Raw genomic sequence first — 17818 nt, forward strand, 5'->3', positions numbered from 1 at the left:
TAGCATGAATAAATTTAGAATTATATTAGTATGTCGTCTTCTGAAACAGCTTCTTGAAGGAATTGGATCATTTTACTTTAAAAAATCCATATGCTAGTAAACTTAAGTATAAATATAATAAAATATAAATCATTGGATTGTTCATATAAGTAATATATGTTATTGGTATGTCATTCCAAAAAATTGGTATATCCATTTTCATGTGTCGTTTGAAAATATATGGGGATGCCTGTCTCTATTTTAGGTTTTAGGGAACTTAGCTGGGGTTGCTAATATATTGCTGCTTATAAATTAGAGGCTATGCACCAGTCTTTGGCAGTAAGCATTTATTGAATTCTATTAAATGTTAGCAAAGAAAAGCACATTGCTCAGAATTAGAGTTCAGAAGCCCTAGATACCTAGATAGAAAAGAGAGAGTGGGGTCCACGTGGCTGCCTCTTCCAGTGTCCCAGGCCCAGCATAAAATCCCAGGATGGGGAGAGGCACAGGGAGAAGAGTAGGGGAGAGAAGAGTGCTACCCTCCTCTCCCCAAGGATTTTTATCCTCTCTCAGATAGAGGTGGGTCACTGCACATTGATCCAAGCTAATTGGCTAGTCCATTGATTAATGTGACTTTGGGGGTGGGGGGAAGGTCCGCCTAGGTGAGTACTTCCTTTAGGTAGTGAGGAAGGTCAATCTACATTTCTTTTGCAATTCTGCTGACTCTGGACTGGCCTTAAAAGAGGTCAGGCAAAGTTCCCTGGAGTGGGAGACCCCAAAAAACCCCGTTATTGGGACAGCTAGGTATTGGGTCAGTGGATAAAGCATCGGGCCTGGATTCAGTACAACCTGAGTTCAGATCCAGCCTCAGACACTTGACTAGCTGTGTGACCCTGGGCAAGTCACTTAACCCCCATTGTCCTGCCCCCCCCAAAAAAAAACCCCACAAAACCCCCCATTATTTTCTCACATTGGTTTTGGAGTAACACATTGTGTTTATAGAAAAATGTTCTTTATCATTGAAGTTCTTTTTAAATGATATTTCATTCATATGTGGACTTTCTGGTCCTTTAGCTTTCTAGGATAAAAACATCTGTTTAATAACAATCAATTGTTGAGTATCCTGAATTTGACAGACATATAAGGAATTTAGTGAACACATTGCTGATAGTGATGTTTTTTCTTGGTTTACTTGTGAAATGACTAGAGATAATTTACTTTAATTATTTCCTAGTCATTTTTTATGTTGGTCTTCATGTTCTTTTATTGATTTCTCAAAGTCTTTACCAAAGTAGTCATGGAAGTTGACACCACACTGACCAAGCAGAATTCACATGGTATGAACCTGTCTTCTTCCTTCATTTTCCTGTAAGCAACTTGAATTTGAATGACCTCTGGCCTTGAGAGATGAAAATTTTCACTATAGCCTACCTCTTTATATTTTAATCATCTGATAATCGCTATCTAGAACATATATTGTACTGCTCTATGAGTTTATTTTAGTCTATATTTTGCTATGGCAGATATTTATAAAGCTATCCTCTGTGAAGTTTGGCTTGGAACTCTATAATTTGAATTTACACCATGAATGTATATGGTTTAACCTGTCTCCCATCCTTCCATTCCCAGTTTAAATAAAAAAGACACTTGGGAATGAAACAAAGCAATAGTAATTCTTGTTATTTAAACACCCTTGCCACCAAAAAGGGACTCTAAATGAAACAAGAGTTAGATCACAGATTACAAAAGCATTTATTATCTGAGAAAAGCTTGCTAGGGGAAAAAGAGTTTGTAAGGGAGCAGAGAGGGAGAGAGCGAGAGAGAGTTTTCAGCTGCTCAAAGGGGGTGTGAAAAAGGGTGAGATAGTAATAGTTTCTAGAGGCTTTTGGTTTGGGGAGTGGGACTTAAGGGAGAAGATATCTATAGATATAGTAAGACAGGGAACAGGCTATTTAGAGACTCCCAAGCAAGATCTTGAGTCTGGAGCTGCTGCATAAGATTGTCCTTGAGCTGCTCAAGGCTGATTCTGTAGTTTCTGGCTGTTACAGGCATCTCCAAATTCGACTAGAATTCATTTGCAAAGGATCACTGGTATGTCAGGCAGCCCTGGGCTTCAGAAGTCCTTTTGATTGACTGGTTGTTATATTTCTCCAGTGACCTGCTTCTCTGTAAAAAAAAGGAAATTCCAATATATCAGATTAGTGTAGTCATTACAGAGCTTGTGTTCACACTCTCATTGCATATTGAACTGGCTTTTACAAAATTGAGCACATTGGTCATTTGACACCATTAACCCATTTTGAGGACCAATCACATTTGGTTGTTGATATGTACCTTAATGAAAGAAATAATCTTCGAGATCAATTGCCAATGTCCTTGGAGTGTGTAAATATCTACTTAATTTCATTCTACATAGATTTTTTTGGGTCATTTTATGGTGATTATATAGTATAACACTTATCAGATGGAACTGAAATACTGAACTACAATCAGTCTAATAGTCAGACATTTAGAGAGTCATGTTGAGAATGATGTAGATGTCCCAAAGTCTCCTTAAAAAAGCGTTACATACATACACAAAAACATGCACACACATGCAGAGGAATACATAAATGCACATACATGTTGGAAGCCTTTTTCTCTTGAGTTTTCCTGGAGCATAAAGGCTATTTAAAATCAAATGGTTTTTGAGAGCTAGGTGGTGCAGTGGATAGAGTGCTGGTCTCTAGTTAGGACCCAAGTTCAAATTCTGTCTCATAGCTGTGTGACCCTGAGAAAGTTACTTAACATCTATATATCTTAGTTCCCTCAGTTGTAAAATGGGGATAACAATAGCACCTATATCACAGGGTTATTGAAAGGATTGAATGGGACACTATTTGTAAAGTTCCTGGAACATAGTAGGAACAATATAAATGCTATTATTTTTGCCACTCAGTCACTATTACTTTTTTTTTTTTTTTTTGCGGGGCAATGGGGGTAAAGTGACTTGCCCAGGGTCACACAGCTAGTAAGTGTCAAGTATCTGAGACCGGATTTGAACTCAGGTACTCCTGAATTCAGGACCGGTGCTTTATCCACTGCGCCACCTAGCCGCCCCCCACTATTACTTTGTTTTAACAGTGAACAGGACAAATAATGGTAAGAGAAAGTTGGAATTTGATTGCAGTTCAGTTGTGCTCAATGAACCGAGTAGTGGAATTTCAAATAGCAAAACTGGGAACTATTGTTATATTTTAGAGGAAAAGGTGTGGGAAGGTAGATGGCACAAAATATTCTGATTTTAATTTAAAAGCTAATGATTGTGTTGGTAGTAGAAATAATGGATGGAAATGAAAGTTCAAGACCAGGGGAAATTTTGTTAATTTTATAGTTAGCCACAACAGAAATAAAGAAATAACTGTGATTCTTAGAATACCTCTTTCCTATAAACTCAAAGTACCAAATTAATACTTTTAAATTTGACCATTGTTTTAAAAGGTGCACTAAAAATAGATCTTGGCCGTCTCTTTGATTCTTTGGAATTTGTTCATGTCTTCCCATTAGTTTTCCACAAGGGTTTCCCCCAGTAATCTGGGGACCATTCTCTAGTTCAGCATTATGTTGATACCAATGGTTGCTAGATTCTTAGGGCACAAGTTTCTTATTTTGAAGAACTGAAGACATTGTGCCATCTTTCATTTGATCACGGTTTTAATGCTGAAAGGGATCTTAGAACCCCCTCCTCTAGTCTCCTTATTTTAAGGATGAAGGAACTGGGGCCCAGAGGAATTGTTACTTGCCCACAGTCATACAAATAGTAGAGCTAAGAGGTGAACTCAAGTCCTCTAAATCCAGATCCAGTGCTCTTTCCATTGTAACAGCCTACCTTCCATTTGTATTGCATGGCTTTTTACTAAAATATTGTCATAAAGTTTTTTCTGACTTGATGGATTTTATGAAAAGATAATTAATGGGAAATACACAGAATTGGCCTAGCCAATTAGATTTAATTTATATTAGGCATCTTCTTTATGACATTTTGCCCTAATCTAGTGTTGTAAGATATGGTTAGTGAACCTGATGTACTTATCAAGTCAATGAGAAATGACTGGTACCCATGGAAAGTAATAAATTATATAAAGCTATATATAATTGTCTTAAAAGCCTCAAAGTATGAATGAATGAATGAATGAATGACAGAGCATTAAGTGCCTGCTCTTTGTCAGGTACTATGTTCTTACACAATTGCAAAAATGCATTCAGCACCCCATGCCTGTAATGCCTTCCCTCTTCTTTTCAGCCTTACAGAATCCCAACTGCCTTTAAGATTCATGTCAGGCTTTGCCTTACATGCTCCTCCCAAGCTGGTATCTCTCCCAAAATGACTCTGTATTCTTAAATATGTCTGTGTCCCCTTAAGGATGAGCAGAGATCCACTTTGGTTTTTGTGTCACCAGTGTATTTGATTACATCCAGGAGGATTTTTTCCCTGTTAATAGGGCTCCTTCATTTTATTGGTGGAGTTGCCAGTAAGTTTCAGTGCTGGTCACCAAGGTGCTATGTTAAACAATTTACTGATGTAGCTCCGTTCACAACTACGGGTGCTGTTAGCAAAACAGCTCACAGATTTTAATGTCTTTAAATTGTTTCTAAGTGAACATTAGTTGACTTTGAAAATGAATTTATGTTTTTACCTTTGGAGATTTATTTATCATTCATTTTTATTCATGATAAAAGTATTACTTGGAACCAATGAGGTTAACTAAGTTACTATTTTTGGATCTCGGGAAAGGCTTTTGACACGTTACATAATTAGAAAGGCTTACTTTTTCCATCTTAAATACTTAAATTATTGCTACAAGGCATTAACTTTATATGTGAATTCCTATATTACATATGTATCTTTTTTTCATTTTAGGATCGACTCTAAAGAAGCTTTTGCACACTGGAAATTCTATTAAGGTACCTATCTCTGATGAAACCAGAATCTCAAACTTTTAACTTTAACAGTGCTCTGAAGCATCAACTTTTAAAAAGTTCACATTAAATCTGATTTTAATTTGGTATATTACAAATCAATAAAGTTTGTGAAAAAGAATATTAAAATTTCTTTATTTCGTAGATACATTTTTGTGATGATCTAATGTTTTAGTTTTATTGAGTGTAGTAAAAATAGTATTGGATTTTAGGAGCTGAGAGACCTGGGTTTTGGTCCATACCTTGTACCTGTGTGCTCTCTTAAACTATAAGAAACTCAGTTTTCTTATCTTGAATGAAGAGTTAGATGAGATGAAGTATATGATTCCTTTTTATACTAACATTCTGGGATTCTGAGGTCTTATGATGAGATCATGCTCTTGTTAGAGGGACTAGATTAATGGAGAAGAGTGATATTATGGGTGACTGAACAGAAGCTTTGAAGAACTTGGTTTCTTTTGCAGCAGGTTTGCCTTCCTTATGCTTTTGTTATGCTTATGTTAAAATGACTTTGTCTTTGTTAAGAGCATATACCAATTGATGGATGTCCAGGATTTGGTCTAGAAACATATTTAGTGTTATTCACTTACCTTTGGACCAGCATTTTATTGCATTCTACTGAGAGTAATTCACATATAGCTAATCCAATTTTAAGAAGTCACAGCGGCTTAAAACTTTTTAACTATTCACTATTCTAAATTTGTTATGGATGATATAAAGAGAAGACTCTTAAAATCTAAAACAGTACTTGTTATGTTTAATATCCGTTAAATATTGATTATGGCCCTATTTTAAAAAATAAAAGCTTCCATTTTGTCAGATAATTCAGAATATGAATTTATTTTATCTCAACACCAATCTGGGCAATTCTTCCCCCCCCCCCCCCCTAGTACTCTTTTCTTTCTAGGACTCTTTCTACTACTGATTTCTTTTCCATCTATGATCCTTCTGTTTTTCAATATCTTTGTTATGTAGTTGTTCTGGTTGGTTGGTTGGTTTGTATGAGTGAAAGGATGTCTATCAAATAGAAGGTCTCAAAATCCTCTCCAGATTTTTCTGACTGCTCAAGGTTTAGGCACTATTGTACTGACAAAAAGTTATTGAGCTTCATAATCCCGATATAAATGACAGAGGGAGATTGATCCAACATCAGCGGAAAGCAAAGGTGGGAAGAGTGTAAAAGAATGTCAGTGGGAATTAATGGCTTTGTATTTTTTAATCTGGTAGTTATCATTCTAGGAAGGTGAGTTTTATAAAGGTAGTTGTCATTCTGACTTTTTATCCTTAAAGTATTTATCTTTTAAATAGAAACAGAAAGAAGTTAATGCTAGTGCCTTCCCTCAGAGATCATCTTCAGTTTCTCTTGCAAATACCTTGTTTGTACATAGCTATTTTCATGTTGTCTTCCCCATTAGATTGTCAGCTTCTTGAGGGCAGGGACTGTTTTTGCCATTCTTTGTATCTTCAGTTCTTAGTATAATACCTAGTACTTGGTAGGTCCTTAATAAATGCTTCTTGGCTTGATTTAATTTGACTCAAATAGATGTGTGATCTCAATGATTTTGGAGTTCCCTTTAACCATCTGGATTGTTACCCATACATGCCTATATGTGCTTCGGGAATCTTGTTTATTACATCCTCCCAAAACCTCACCACACAGGGTCCACACAACATGTTGTAGTCCTTCTTTGTATTCTTCTGACATCCTGAGGGTAACATTTGAACCCTTTGGCTATCCAAATTTCAACTTTTGTTCTTGCCATGTGATCATCTCATCATCTCTTCCCATCATATTCCTTGATAATGCCTTTTATTCCTATTGTTCAGATATCCACTTTGGTTAAATATTGCATCTCTTTCACATCTTCTATTTCCTCTTCATTATGCTCTTTGGAGGCAATTATATAATGTGGCTCACAGCCATGTAGGGGCCAGATAATTATGGGGGGAGTTAATTGGGTGGCTCACCATAATATTTGGGTTCATAAAGTAATGATTTTACCACAGCCATATGGCAATATCAATAGAATGTTAGCATTTAAAAGATGAACTTTTACTTTCATGAGAAGATTGAGGTTAGTAAAGGAGATTTGAGTTTTTCCAAAAACAATCTAGACCTATCTTCTCTTGTTCAACTCTGGATTCGACTCATTGTCTATTTGAAATGTATATAGTTTTGAAAATAAGGTACTTACTAAAATGCATACTGAATTTTAAGCATTTTCAGTCCACTTGATTTTGACTGTGTGAATGGGCAGGCCAAACTCCTTTGAATGGTTAAAATTCTCTTCCTGTGCTAGTTACTGTGCTAGTCAATGGAGATAAAAGTCCAAACAAAATAGTGCCTAATGAGCTTTCATTCTGAAGGGTTGGACAAACAGTAATTTAAATGCTTATAAATGCATGCAGATGCAACTATATATTTATGTAGCAAAAAATCTAAGGTTAATGAACATAAAGTATACATATAATACAAAGTAGTTAAATACCAGGTTGTTTGGGGGAATCAAGAAAAGCTTTATGTGGAAGATAGAGCTTAAGCTGCATCTTGACAAAAGAGAGAAACTCCATGGTTGTGGTAAAGGAGGAAATGCATATAGATGACAAAGGCCTAGAGATAGAGATATGGAGTGTTGTGTGTGAAACCAACAGAAAACCAGTTTGACTGGATTGCTATGTATGGGAGGAAGAATAAATTCCATTGTGTTGGAAAGTTAGGGGCCAGAGTCAGACTTTACTAGCCAAGCATAGGAGTTTAGATTTGATTCCAGAAGCAATAGGAAGTTACTGGAGCTGCCTGAGTAGGAGAGTTATACCATCAAGCTCTGTGCTTAAGGAAAATCCCCTTGGCAGAAGTGTAGAGGATGCACTGCAATGGAGGGAGGCTTGAGGCAGAGGAACTAGTTAGGCTGTGGTAATTATATGAGAAGCAATGAATGACTGTATCAAGATGGTAACTCTCTGAGTGGAAAAAAGTGGTCAGATGTGAGAGATATTACAGAGATAGAAATAGCAGGATTTGGAGACTGATTGGATAAGTGACAGAAAGAGTAAAGAGTCAAACCTTGTCTCATAACCTAGAGAAGAGAGAGCGTATCCAGGAGAAGGGGACAGTTAACAGTGTTAAAAAGCAGCAGATAAGTTGATCTGTAGAAAGAGAACTGGACTTGGATTATCTGTACTTTACTTCTTTGCCACCCATAATTGTGTGACTTTGGACAAACTGTTGCACTTTTTTGGGTCACAGTTTCCTCATCTGTAAAATAATAATATTTCCCCTGTCTTACTTACAAGAGTGTTGTGAGGATGAAATAGTGTATACATTGTAACTGTAGAGCACCACATAAATAGAAACTACATTATTTCTGTCTACTTAACTATGGTTTTCATTATAACTTCTTTCATTTGTGCCTGTTAGAATGGAGAAATGGAGAAAGATCTTATAAATCCCAGGGATTTTGTAAACTAGAAAAAGCAAGTTTAGAGGAAGACAAAAGGGCACTTTTGCTTAAGGTGGTGTTTAGCATCATTTCTAATACTATATTGTTATCCATTGTCAGAATACGGTGGGATGCAAGAAAGAATTTGATAAAGAGAACAGAACAGGGAAATTAGAGAGTTTCCCAGATCTTGTTGAGTTAGGTTTTAGTTCTAGCTCCCTTTTTTTTTCTTTGAAATGTGAATTCTCAGAACATCATACACATTTATAGTTTAACTTAAATACATCCTTTTAGGTTAAACAAGATATAATTTTGATTTAGGTGGGGCGGGGGTTATTTTTGCCACTGTTTTCCTTCAGTAGATGATCAAGGGAATTGGCCAGTATGCTTTATTTCTAAGTATTACTTGTTTGTAGTATTAGTTTTTTAAATAAAATTTCCATTTAGTTTATTTTTCATTGCAAAATTTATAAGAATAATTTCTGAAAATATTTTTCTTGTTTGTTAGATAAGATGTGAAGGAATTCGGCTGTATCTTCTATGGCTTCAGGCACTTCAGACAAATTGTGCAGAAGAGCAGGTGCTAATTTTTGCCTGCCTCGTACCTGGATTTCCAGCAATTATGTCATCAAGAGGTCCCTGTACACTTGACACACTTATAAATCCTACTCCTTTTTCATCTGATAGTAAGTAACATTACTAGATGTTGAAATTATCCTTTATATTTGTTGACCTATTTAATCTGAGTATAAATTATAAGCAAGTATCTTTTGTGAAAGATAGATTCTACAACAACAAAATCTGCAAGGATTAAAGATGGCTACTGAAGACCCAGAAAAGAAAGTTTTCTTCACCAAAGCCCTTGGTACCATCAACATTAGAAACGCTTGTTCTCTTATAAGTAGAAATGACACTAAGATGCATTGTTATTTGCCTGGCTACTGTACCCTAAAGGTCAGTGGGTCTTTACATTGGACTTGCCGCCCCTATTAGAATTTGAGCTCCTTTAGAGGAGGGATAGTTCTACTTTTCTATTTATATCCCCAGCCTGTAGTGTAGTACTTTACACATAGAAAGCATTTAATAAATGCCTTTTCATCCATCCATCCATCCATCCATTCATTCAGAGTGAACAATACTTTTTTTTTTTTTAACATATAGAGACAGTACTTTTATATTGTGGGAAATGAGGCAATTGAGTGGTACATACCAACTTCATCTTGTGACTCAATTCTAGAGCTAGCTCAGTTCCCTTTCTATTCAATTATGGGTCTAGTTCAATTTTTTTCTTGTGAGAACACTTTATTGCATTGTTTGAACCTAGCCCTGAATGGCTAGGAAGCTGGACCACCTCTACTTGTTCCTTAGAGACCCTTAACTAAGGATCTAGGTTTTGCTGACCAGAAACCTGGACAGATCTAAAGATTGTTGCAAGTTTTCTCACAATTATACATCTCAAGCAACCCATATGTCTTATCTGAAAACTGGCCCCACACTGGTCAATCAGTTGTTTCTGCATTCCTTTGATTGAATACAGACACTTGGGGGGAGTGGGATGCCTCCTTTTTTCTGATTTCAGAGACTTATACCTGTTTGCTCCCCCCCCCCCCCAACTTGGAAATTCCCTCATCTTTCCTACAGTTAGAAATCAGATGACCTAATTTTGCATCCTGGTTGTTTTCTTTTAATTAATTGGTCTCATTTGATTAATTGTTTTTAATGCATAAAAATCTGCCTCCCCATAGTATTTGGGGTCCAGTACTAAAGCTGAGGAAGGCCTGGAACCAATTCGTTGGGCAGTTGGCTTGCATTACTTAACAAATTAATTTGCTCAGAAGCACAATATAGATTAATATTTATCATCTATATGTTTATATGTCTATATGTGTATACGTTTACATATGTGTTTAATATAGTGCTTTACACATAGAAAGCATTTAACAAATGCTTTTTCATTCTTTTTAAAAATAAACATATTAAAGAGAAATTATAACCTTTTATATTTTAGACAGTTCAACTGCAGTATTTTTTTGCACATGCTAAACAGCATTGAATTTTCTGACTTAAACTATTCTGTTTTGTTGTTGCCACTACTGCCTGTCAAACTGAACATTGTAATTCAGTTCAATTCATCACAGCTTAATTAGATGGCTTCTATGTGTAAGGTATTATAGAGACACTGAGATAAAAATATGATAAAATAGGACACCATCCCTACCCTCAAAGAATCCCTACAGTCTCATGGGGAGGGGAGTGGATTAGTGAGATCTATCAATGTCTGTACTGTGGGCATAATGTGAAAAAGTACAAAAGAATAGCCAAACAAAATGCTTTTAGAAATTTGAGGAAAGATAACATCTCTTACTTGGGGATCAGGAGAGGCTTCATAGAGGAAGTGTTGCCTGAGATGGAATTTCATTAGGTGGAGATGGGAATGCAGTGGGTTTTAAGGACAGAAAATGAATTTAAGCAGATGAAGGTAAGATAAGGTCATGAGATATCAGATAGTTAGACTAGAATATAGTGAAGAGGAGTAGTGGTAGGTTGAAACTATTCCTGGAGGACCTTCAATATCAGGATAAAATAGATTTATACTTCCTTTAGGTCAGCAGTAGGGAGCTGATAAAAGATTTTTGAGCAGAGGACCATCTTTGTGTCTCTGGTTGAGGTAGACTAGAGGAACAGGTCACAGGAAGAGAATAAATTGGGGAACTGATGGTTAGGGTGTCTGAGGGGGTCAAAGTCCCTCCATATGAGGGCAGGAGTTGGGGAAAAAGAGAAATATTGTGAGCCAGGTATTGAGCTCTTGAAGAAGGAAGGAGAATGTCCTGGAGATCTTTAGTCAACAACCACCAGGTTTTTGATTGAATGGAAAATGTGGATTGTATTTCAAAGGAGGAGAGTGATGGAGGTAGGAGGAAAACCTGGAAGTGGCAGTGGGGAACAAGGAGCATTACAACTCCTTTATCTCAGCCACTGAGCCCAGGAAATAAGTAAAAGTGCAATCCAGTACTGGAAAGGGGGAACCAAAGAGGCTCTTGTCATCAGGGGGAAACTTGTGATCTCTTGTGACTGTCAAGGTTCTGAGAGGCCTGTTCCTGGATGCATGTGAAACTCATACTGGTGGTGTCTCTGAAAAGTAGTGGGGATTGCTTAGGGAAATCTGAAGCTGATCAGAAATATAAAGTTAGTATTTGCCAAACAGGCATGAGACTTGGAAGGATAGTGAGTTTGTAGTACTAGGGAGGACCTTTGGTATTCAGGGCTTGGCTTACTGAAGAAACTAGCACTTCATAATAGGCCCTAGGTTCTTAAAAGAAGTATATTTTTATGAGCCATTTTTTTGGTTTAGAGGGATTTTTTTGCCACAATGTTGGGCCTTTACCTGGTGTCAAGTTTCCATTAAGTTACGTTCTGTAACTTTGAAGATGTTTCCATCCTCTTCATCTTTGTAATTCTCTATTGTGGCCACTTGCCCTTATATCAGGTCTGGGGATTAAGGCAAGATCATAGGGATCAATTAAAATGGAGTATTCATGCAATATTTATAAGGGATTGTAATACAAACAAATGATTCATGCTACTGGTACGTTTACTTAAGGATAGAACATTGACTTCATATCAAATTCATCTTCTCATGCAAAGTTTACTACCTTCTTCAGCATCCCTTCTCACTCATTAGGGCATTTAGTTTGGAACCACTTAAAGAGGTCTGGGGGTGGGCAATTAACTCCTGAAAATTTAAATAAAAACTGATGATGTTTCTTATTTTTTAAGGTGCAAGAAATGCCCTTAAAAATATGGTTGCCTGAGTAAAATTAGAGATATTAAGAATGAATAAATAGAAGAGATGGTGCAGAAGTTTTCTGTACTGGGAAGGTATTTAAATGATCCTGTATGCCATAGGATTAGCAGTTTATTTTAAATCATTATTGGTAACTTTGCATTCTTTGCTTTCTGTTACCTTAATAAATTTAGGTTTAATGAAATTTAATTATGATTCACATTTTAGCAAAGATACATCCTGAAGAAATAACCCCACTCTTGCCAGCTGTATCAGGTGAAAAAATTGGGGAGGACCAAACCTGCTTTTTTCTTCAAGTATTATTGAGATATATGGTTATTCAGGTAAGAATGACATACTATGCAATTGAATACTTGTATATTTTAGCTGTAGAAAAGAAAGACAATTTTATTTTTTCTCAAACTCTCAGATTTTAGTTATTAGTTCACAAAATACAGTTAATGATTATTCACATAAGACTTATGAAGCAGTCTTAATATTAATATCATATAATCACTTCAGCAAAGGTATGGTAAACAATATAATTTTTTCAAAATGAAAAAAATTTGGCTTAAATATTACCCAACACATTCAAATCAAATCTCTCCCTTGGCTAAATAATATGTAACTAAGTTGGAATTTAAGGGTGTAGATTTTTGAAAGTGATTAGCTGTATGGTCATCCAAATATTTGTCAAATTCCTGTCATAGTAGCAATTTTATTTTCTTTAGAATAATTTTTCTTCCATCTTAGAATTTACAAATAAAACTATTGGAAATAACATAACAGACATTGACTGACATTTTGTAGCTTTAGATCTACAAAGTAGTACTCAGGAAACTGCTGATTTTTCATTTTTGGTGCCTGCAATTAAAAGTATATACAGTCACTATATGAATGATGGTCTAGTTTATAACCTCATCAAGCCAAGATTTCTTTTCTTTAAATGTGGTAAAACAAGAGAATAAAATAATTTTCTACTGCATTTTTATGAGAAACAAAAACTGGAATTAAAAAAAATTAAATCAGCTAAGCTAAAACATTAACTACTTTATATTATTGCATGTAAAATTTGAGAAAGTTAAACTGAGACACATATTCTCCAAGCAAGATAACAGTTTATTAGCAAGGTGTGAACCAAGTAACAAAATGGAGTAACGACTGCCTTAGCCAAAAGACCCCTAGATGGAGATGCAACTCCTTTTCGTATGCATAGAACAAAGAACAAAACAGGGTAGGTGAGGAAATAATGCAGTTGATTTTAGGGTTGGCAGCATCATGGGGGTGAGGAATTATAATTGGTTACATTAAGGAATATGGGCTTCCCTACATGTGGGACCAGGACCATCTCCCTCTCTGTCTTTGAGGAATGCTTTATTGATTTATGAGACCCAGGTGCATCCTGAGAATATTGATAGTAGACCAGATTCACTGGCTCCTGGGATTGCAATAAGACCCCCTTTTAATTGACAAGGATGGGCTAAGATGGGACCAGGTCATTATTTAGACCCTAAAAGATAACACACAGATATATCATGGAGTTTCTCAGGAGATAAAGTTATGAGGGATAACAAATTTCCTTGGCACAAAGTGATTTTTCAGGTGGTGCTGAGAAAACAATTCCCCAACAATTAAAGTGTTTTTGAAAGTGTTGAACCTCTAAACTTAGCTCATAGTTTTTCTTTCATTAAAAATGATTCATAGGGATTCCAAACTGTTGGCATCTAATTTGAGAGGAAGTTAGAGAGAAATAAGAAAAGTAAGAAGTAAAAGGTAAGAGAGGAACACTAAATTTTTGAATTCATGTACTTCTTTACTCACTCAGACAAAGAAAAAGCTTAGGTTGTTATATAAAATACAGAATAAGGTTACAGAATAGAATCAATAGAGAGTGGAATCACATATAAAATACAAGATCAGTGTTTGATTTTTCACAGCACAATCACTATATTTAAGTCAGGGCATCCAACTTCAGTGAGATTTTTAATTTAATATGTTATTCTGAACTTAAGAAACATCCTCCAAAATATATACAAGCACATCATATACAAAATAGAACACTAAAAGAAAATTTAATGTGAAATCATGACTGTTCCACACTACCTATTCAAAAGTATATAATAAATTCAACTCATTTCTTTCTTTCTTTCTTTTTTTTTTTTTTTTGGGTGAGGCAACTGGGGTTAAGTGACTTGCCCAGGGTCACACAGCTAGTAAGTGTCAAGTGTCTGAGGCAGGATTTGAACTCAGGTCCTCCTGACTCCAGGGCTGGTGCTCTATCCACTTGTGTCACCTAGCTGCCCCGACTCATTACTTTCAAAACTAATTCGTCAGTGCATCCTTCTTGACTTTCTTCTGTTTTCATATATGCATTTAAAAATATTTCAGTGATACTTTCTTCCCCCTTTACTTCTTTCCCCTAACTTGTCTTGAACACTTTTGCTATTCCCTTTCTCTCTCTTCAAATCCCAATGAAAAAGCGGGGGGGGGGGGGGGGGGGGGAAGAAACTGACAAAAAAACATTTAAGGTGAACTGAGGCACAAAGGCCTGTGCATGATTAGTTTCTTAGTAAAGCACAAATTTGCATATAAATAGGATCTCAGCTTCCCCAGCAAAGCTAAAACCCAGTTATGGGGTCAATAGCACTTTTTATAGTTTTGGTGAGTACAGAAAATAGGAAAGAAGAATCATAGATGGGAAAAAAAAGCTATGATTGGATGGAAATTGGGAATAAGGGCTGTCTTTCTGTACCTTAAGTCTATCACTTCTGTCAGGATTTAGATAATATGGTCATCTGGACCAACGGTCAGAGCTTTTAAATCTTTCAAAGTCATTTTTCTTTATAGTGTTATCATTATATAAATTGTTCTCCTGGTTCTATTCACTTCGCTCTGCATCAGTTCTTATTTTGCAGTTTTTTCTGAAATCATCTTTCATCTTTTCTTATAGTTCAATAATATTCCATTTCATTTATATTGTTTGGCCATGATTTCTCAGTTTTTTCTTGCTTTTTCCCTTTTAATCTCTCCTTCAGGATCCATCTTCAGAAATTTGAGTTTCTTTTGTTTGTGACTTTTCCCTTCCTGATGTTATCTACTACTTAACTGCACCTTTCCCTATCTCTGCCTGCTTCCCAGTTGAGTTTGATATTTTTATATTATAGTTGTTGTATATGCGTGTGTACATACTTACACAAGTGCGACCTTTCTTTATTACGTTCAGATATGAGTGAAGTCCTTCTAATGTTCATTCTCCTCACCCCTTCCTCTCTGGTCGTCTCTTCACCAGAAGATGACTAGTTGCTCTAAGATTTAATAAAAGAGTTGATAGAATAAAACAAAGTTGTTGTTTTTTTAAGTAGAATTAAATTAAAGAAATTAAAAGAAAAATTAAAGAATTAATTTTTAAGTAGAATTAAAGGAACATAAAGAAGGTTTTGAGGTAACTTTTAATGGCATTAGAGGTTGAAGAACTAGGTCTTAATATTGTTTAATATAAGTTAAACCAAGGGCTTTACTTTTTCTGGATACAGCTTTTATCATCAGTGTATATAAGTGGAACAAAATGCAATATCACAGAATTTCAGAGTCAGGAGCAAATAGGTGTTCTCTATGTCTTTATTTATCTTTTATAAATTGCCTACAAATCATATTTGTTCTGTCAGTTTTAGTCCAAAGCCATTCTCTTTGGTAGATAAAACAATCAAAATAAGAGTTGAGTAGCTATTCTTACTCTGTTATCAGCTGTAATCATCTAATTTATCCTGAGAAGTATCCCCAGTGTCTTCTTTGATCTTCTTTCTCTGTTATATAAAAATTCCCTTTGTGTTATGCTTAGGTTTCCTAATTTTAACTCATTCTAAGATTTTGTACTCCTGTCACTATTCATACTGGACCAGGGCACACTTCTGTAGTCATCTTTTATTACTCATCTTTGCTTTCATATTTTGTCATTTCAAACTCTAATTTGGCTAGAAAGTTCCATATGCTTACATTTTTATCTCTTTATATTTCTTACTTTTCATTGGATATTCTCTGCATCCTCAGAATTTCACTCTTGTGTACTTCCCATCTCTCTTAGGAGAATGTCTTAGCTAGAATTTTTTGTCATGTGATCCTACCTTTTTTCTGAATCTCTTGAAATCAGCTCTTCTCAAATCTTGACAGCATGCCAGACAATGCTCAGATTTCCTGTCTTCTATCACAAATCTGTGAAAAATTCTTAGATGTAGTGGTGACGACGTCTCCAGAATCTTATTTCTACCTCTCACTTCTTTCCAAGGGTGTTTTCATTTCCACCCCAGCAAACAAGTTTATCCTTGTTGGTAAGAATCAGATCCAGAATTGCATTTTCTATTGTTAAATTCTCCACCATCTGAAGGATAAAATGATGCACTAAAGCAAGTGACTAAGTCATTATCTATCCTGCTTTTGACTGAGTGAATGCTCTAGCTTATGTCTGAATAATTGAAGTCCCATTACTATCAACGCATGGCTTCCTGAATATATCTATTTCCTTTTTCTGTTCAGATGGTAACACCAATATCACTTCTGTTTTTGCCCCTGTTTATCTTCATCAAAATGCTCTCTACCATGTTTCCCATCTACCCTTTCTTCAGTTTCCTCACATGAATATATCTTCTAGATATTTGGCTTATTCTGTTTATATATTATAGTATTTTTCTCTAGTCTTCATGCTTATTAGTCATATCATTTACTTTAACTCAGAAAGTGGAATGAAGGGAGAGAAGAAAAAATGATTTTTTAATCAAGTGATTAAGCAAGAAAAAAGGGGAAATAAAGAGGCTATTAAAAAGTTCTGTACTAGCTAGAAAGAAAATTGAAATAGGACTAATTGAAATGAGATTGGTGAAAGAGGATTATCAGGAGATGGTAAAGGAAGAATAAGTTTGGTGTTGATAGAAAATTGGACATTTACAAATCAGATATTGGTAACTTGAGCACCGTTCCTTTTTTTTTTTTTGTAATAATTAACAGAAATTAATCACTCTTTATTTAACCCAGATTTTGTTCCCACCTTAGGTAGAATGTTAAAGTTTCCAAGTTAGGGACGAGCCAGAAAGACCTTGAGTTAGAAACTAACTTATTCTTTAGTTAGAACTTAATCTTTGAGTTAGAAACTAATATCTTTATATTAGAACCATCTAAATGTATATGTGGCTTAGTATGAGGCCATTTGAAATCCTTGTGGCTAATAGGTGTTACAAGATTTAGTTTTCCTATTCCTTCCTTCCTTCCTTCCTTCCTTCCTTCCTTCCTTCCTTCCTTCCTTCCTTCCTTCCTTCCTTCCTTCCTTCCTTCCTTCCTTCCTTCCTTCCTTCCTTCCTTCCTTCCTTCCTTCCTTCCTTCCTTCCTTCCTTCCTTCCTTCCTTCCTTCCTTCCTTCCTTCCTTCCTTCCTTCCTTCCTTCCTTCCTTCCTTCCTTCCTTCCTTCCTTCCTTCCTTCCTTCCTTCCTTCCTTCCTTCCTTCCTTCCTTCCTTCCTTCCTTCCTTCCTTCCTTCCTTCCTTCCTTCCTTCCTTCCTTCCTTCCTTCCTTCCTTCCTTCCTTCCTTCCTTCCTTCCTTCCTTCCTTCCTTCCTTCCTTCCTTCCTTCCTTCCTTCCTTCCTTCCTTCCTTCCTTCCTTCCTTCCTTCCT

At 35.8% G+C, this 17818-nt stretch overlaps 1 protein-coding gene across 1 annotated transcript in view; it reads left to right on the forward strand.

The window, feature by feature from the left end:
- The window catches only part of RALGAPA2 (Ral GTPase activating protein catalytic subunit alpha 2), a 409525-nt gene that overhangs the window by 61092 nt on the left and 330615 nt on the right, over positions 1–17818 (forward strand). Inside the window, 3 exon segments of the mRNA XM_043983629.1 lie at positions 4880–4923; positions 8887–9064; positions 12391–12506. Coding sequence (XP_043839564.1) covers positions 4880–4923; positions 8887–9064; positions 12391–12506 — 338 coding nt within the window.

This window comes from Dromiciops gliroides, chromosome 2, assembly GCF_019393635.1.
Source record: "Dromiciops gliroides isolate mDroGli1 chromosome 2, mDroGli1.pri, whole genome shotgun sequence".
In the NCBI taxonomy this organism is placed as follows: domain Eukaryota; kingdom Metazoa; phylum Chordata; class Mammalia; order Microbiotheria; family Microbiotheriidae; genus Dromiciops; species Dromiciops gliroides.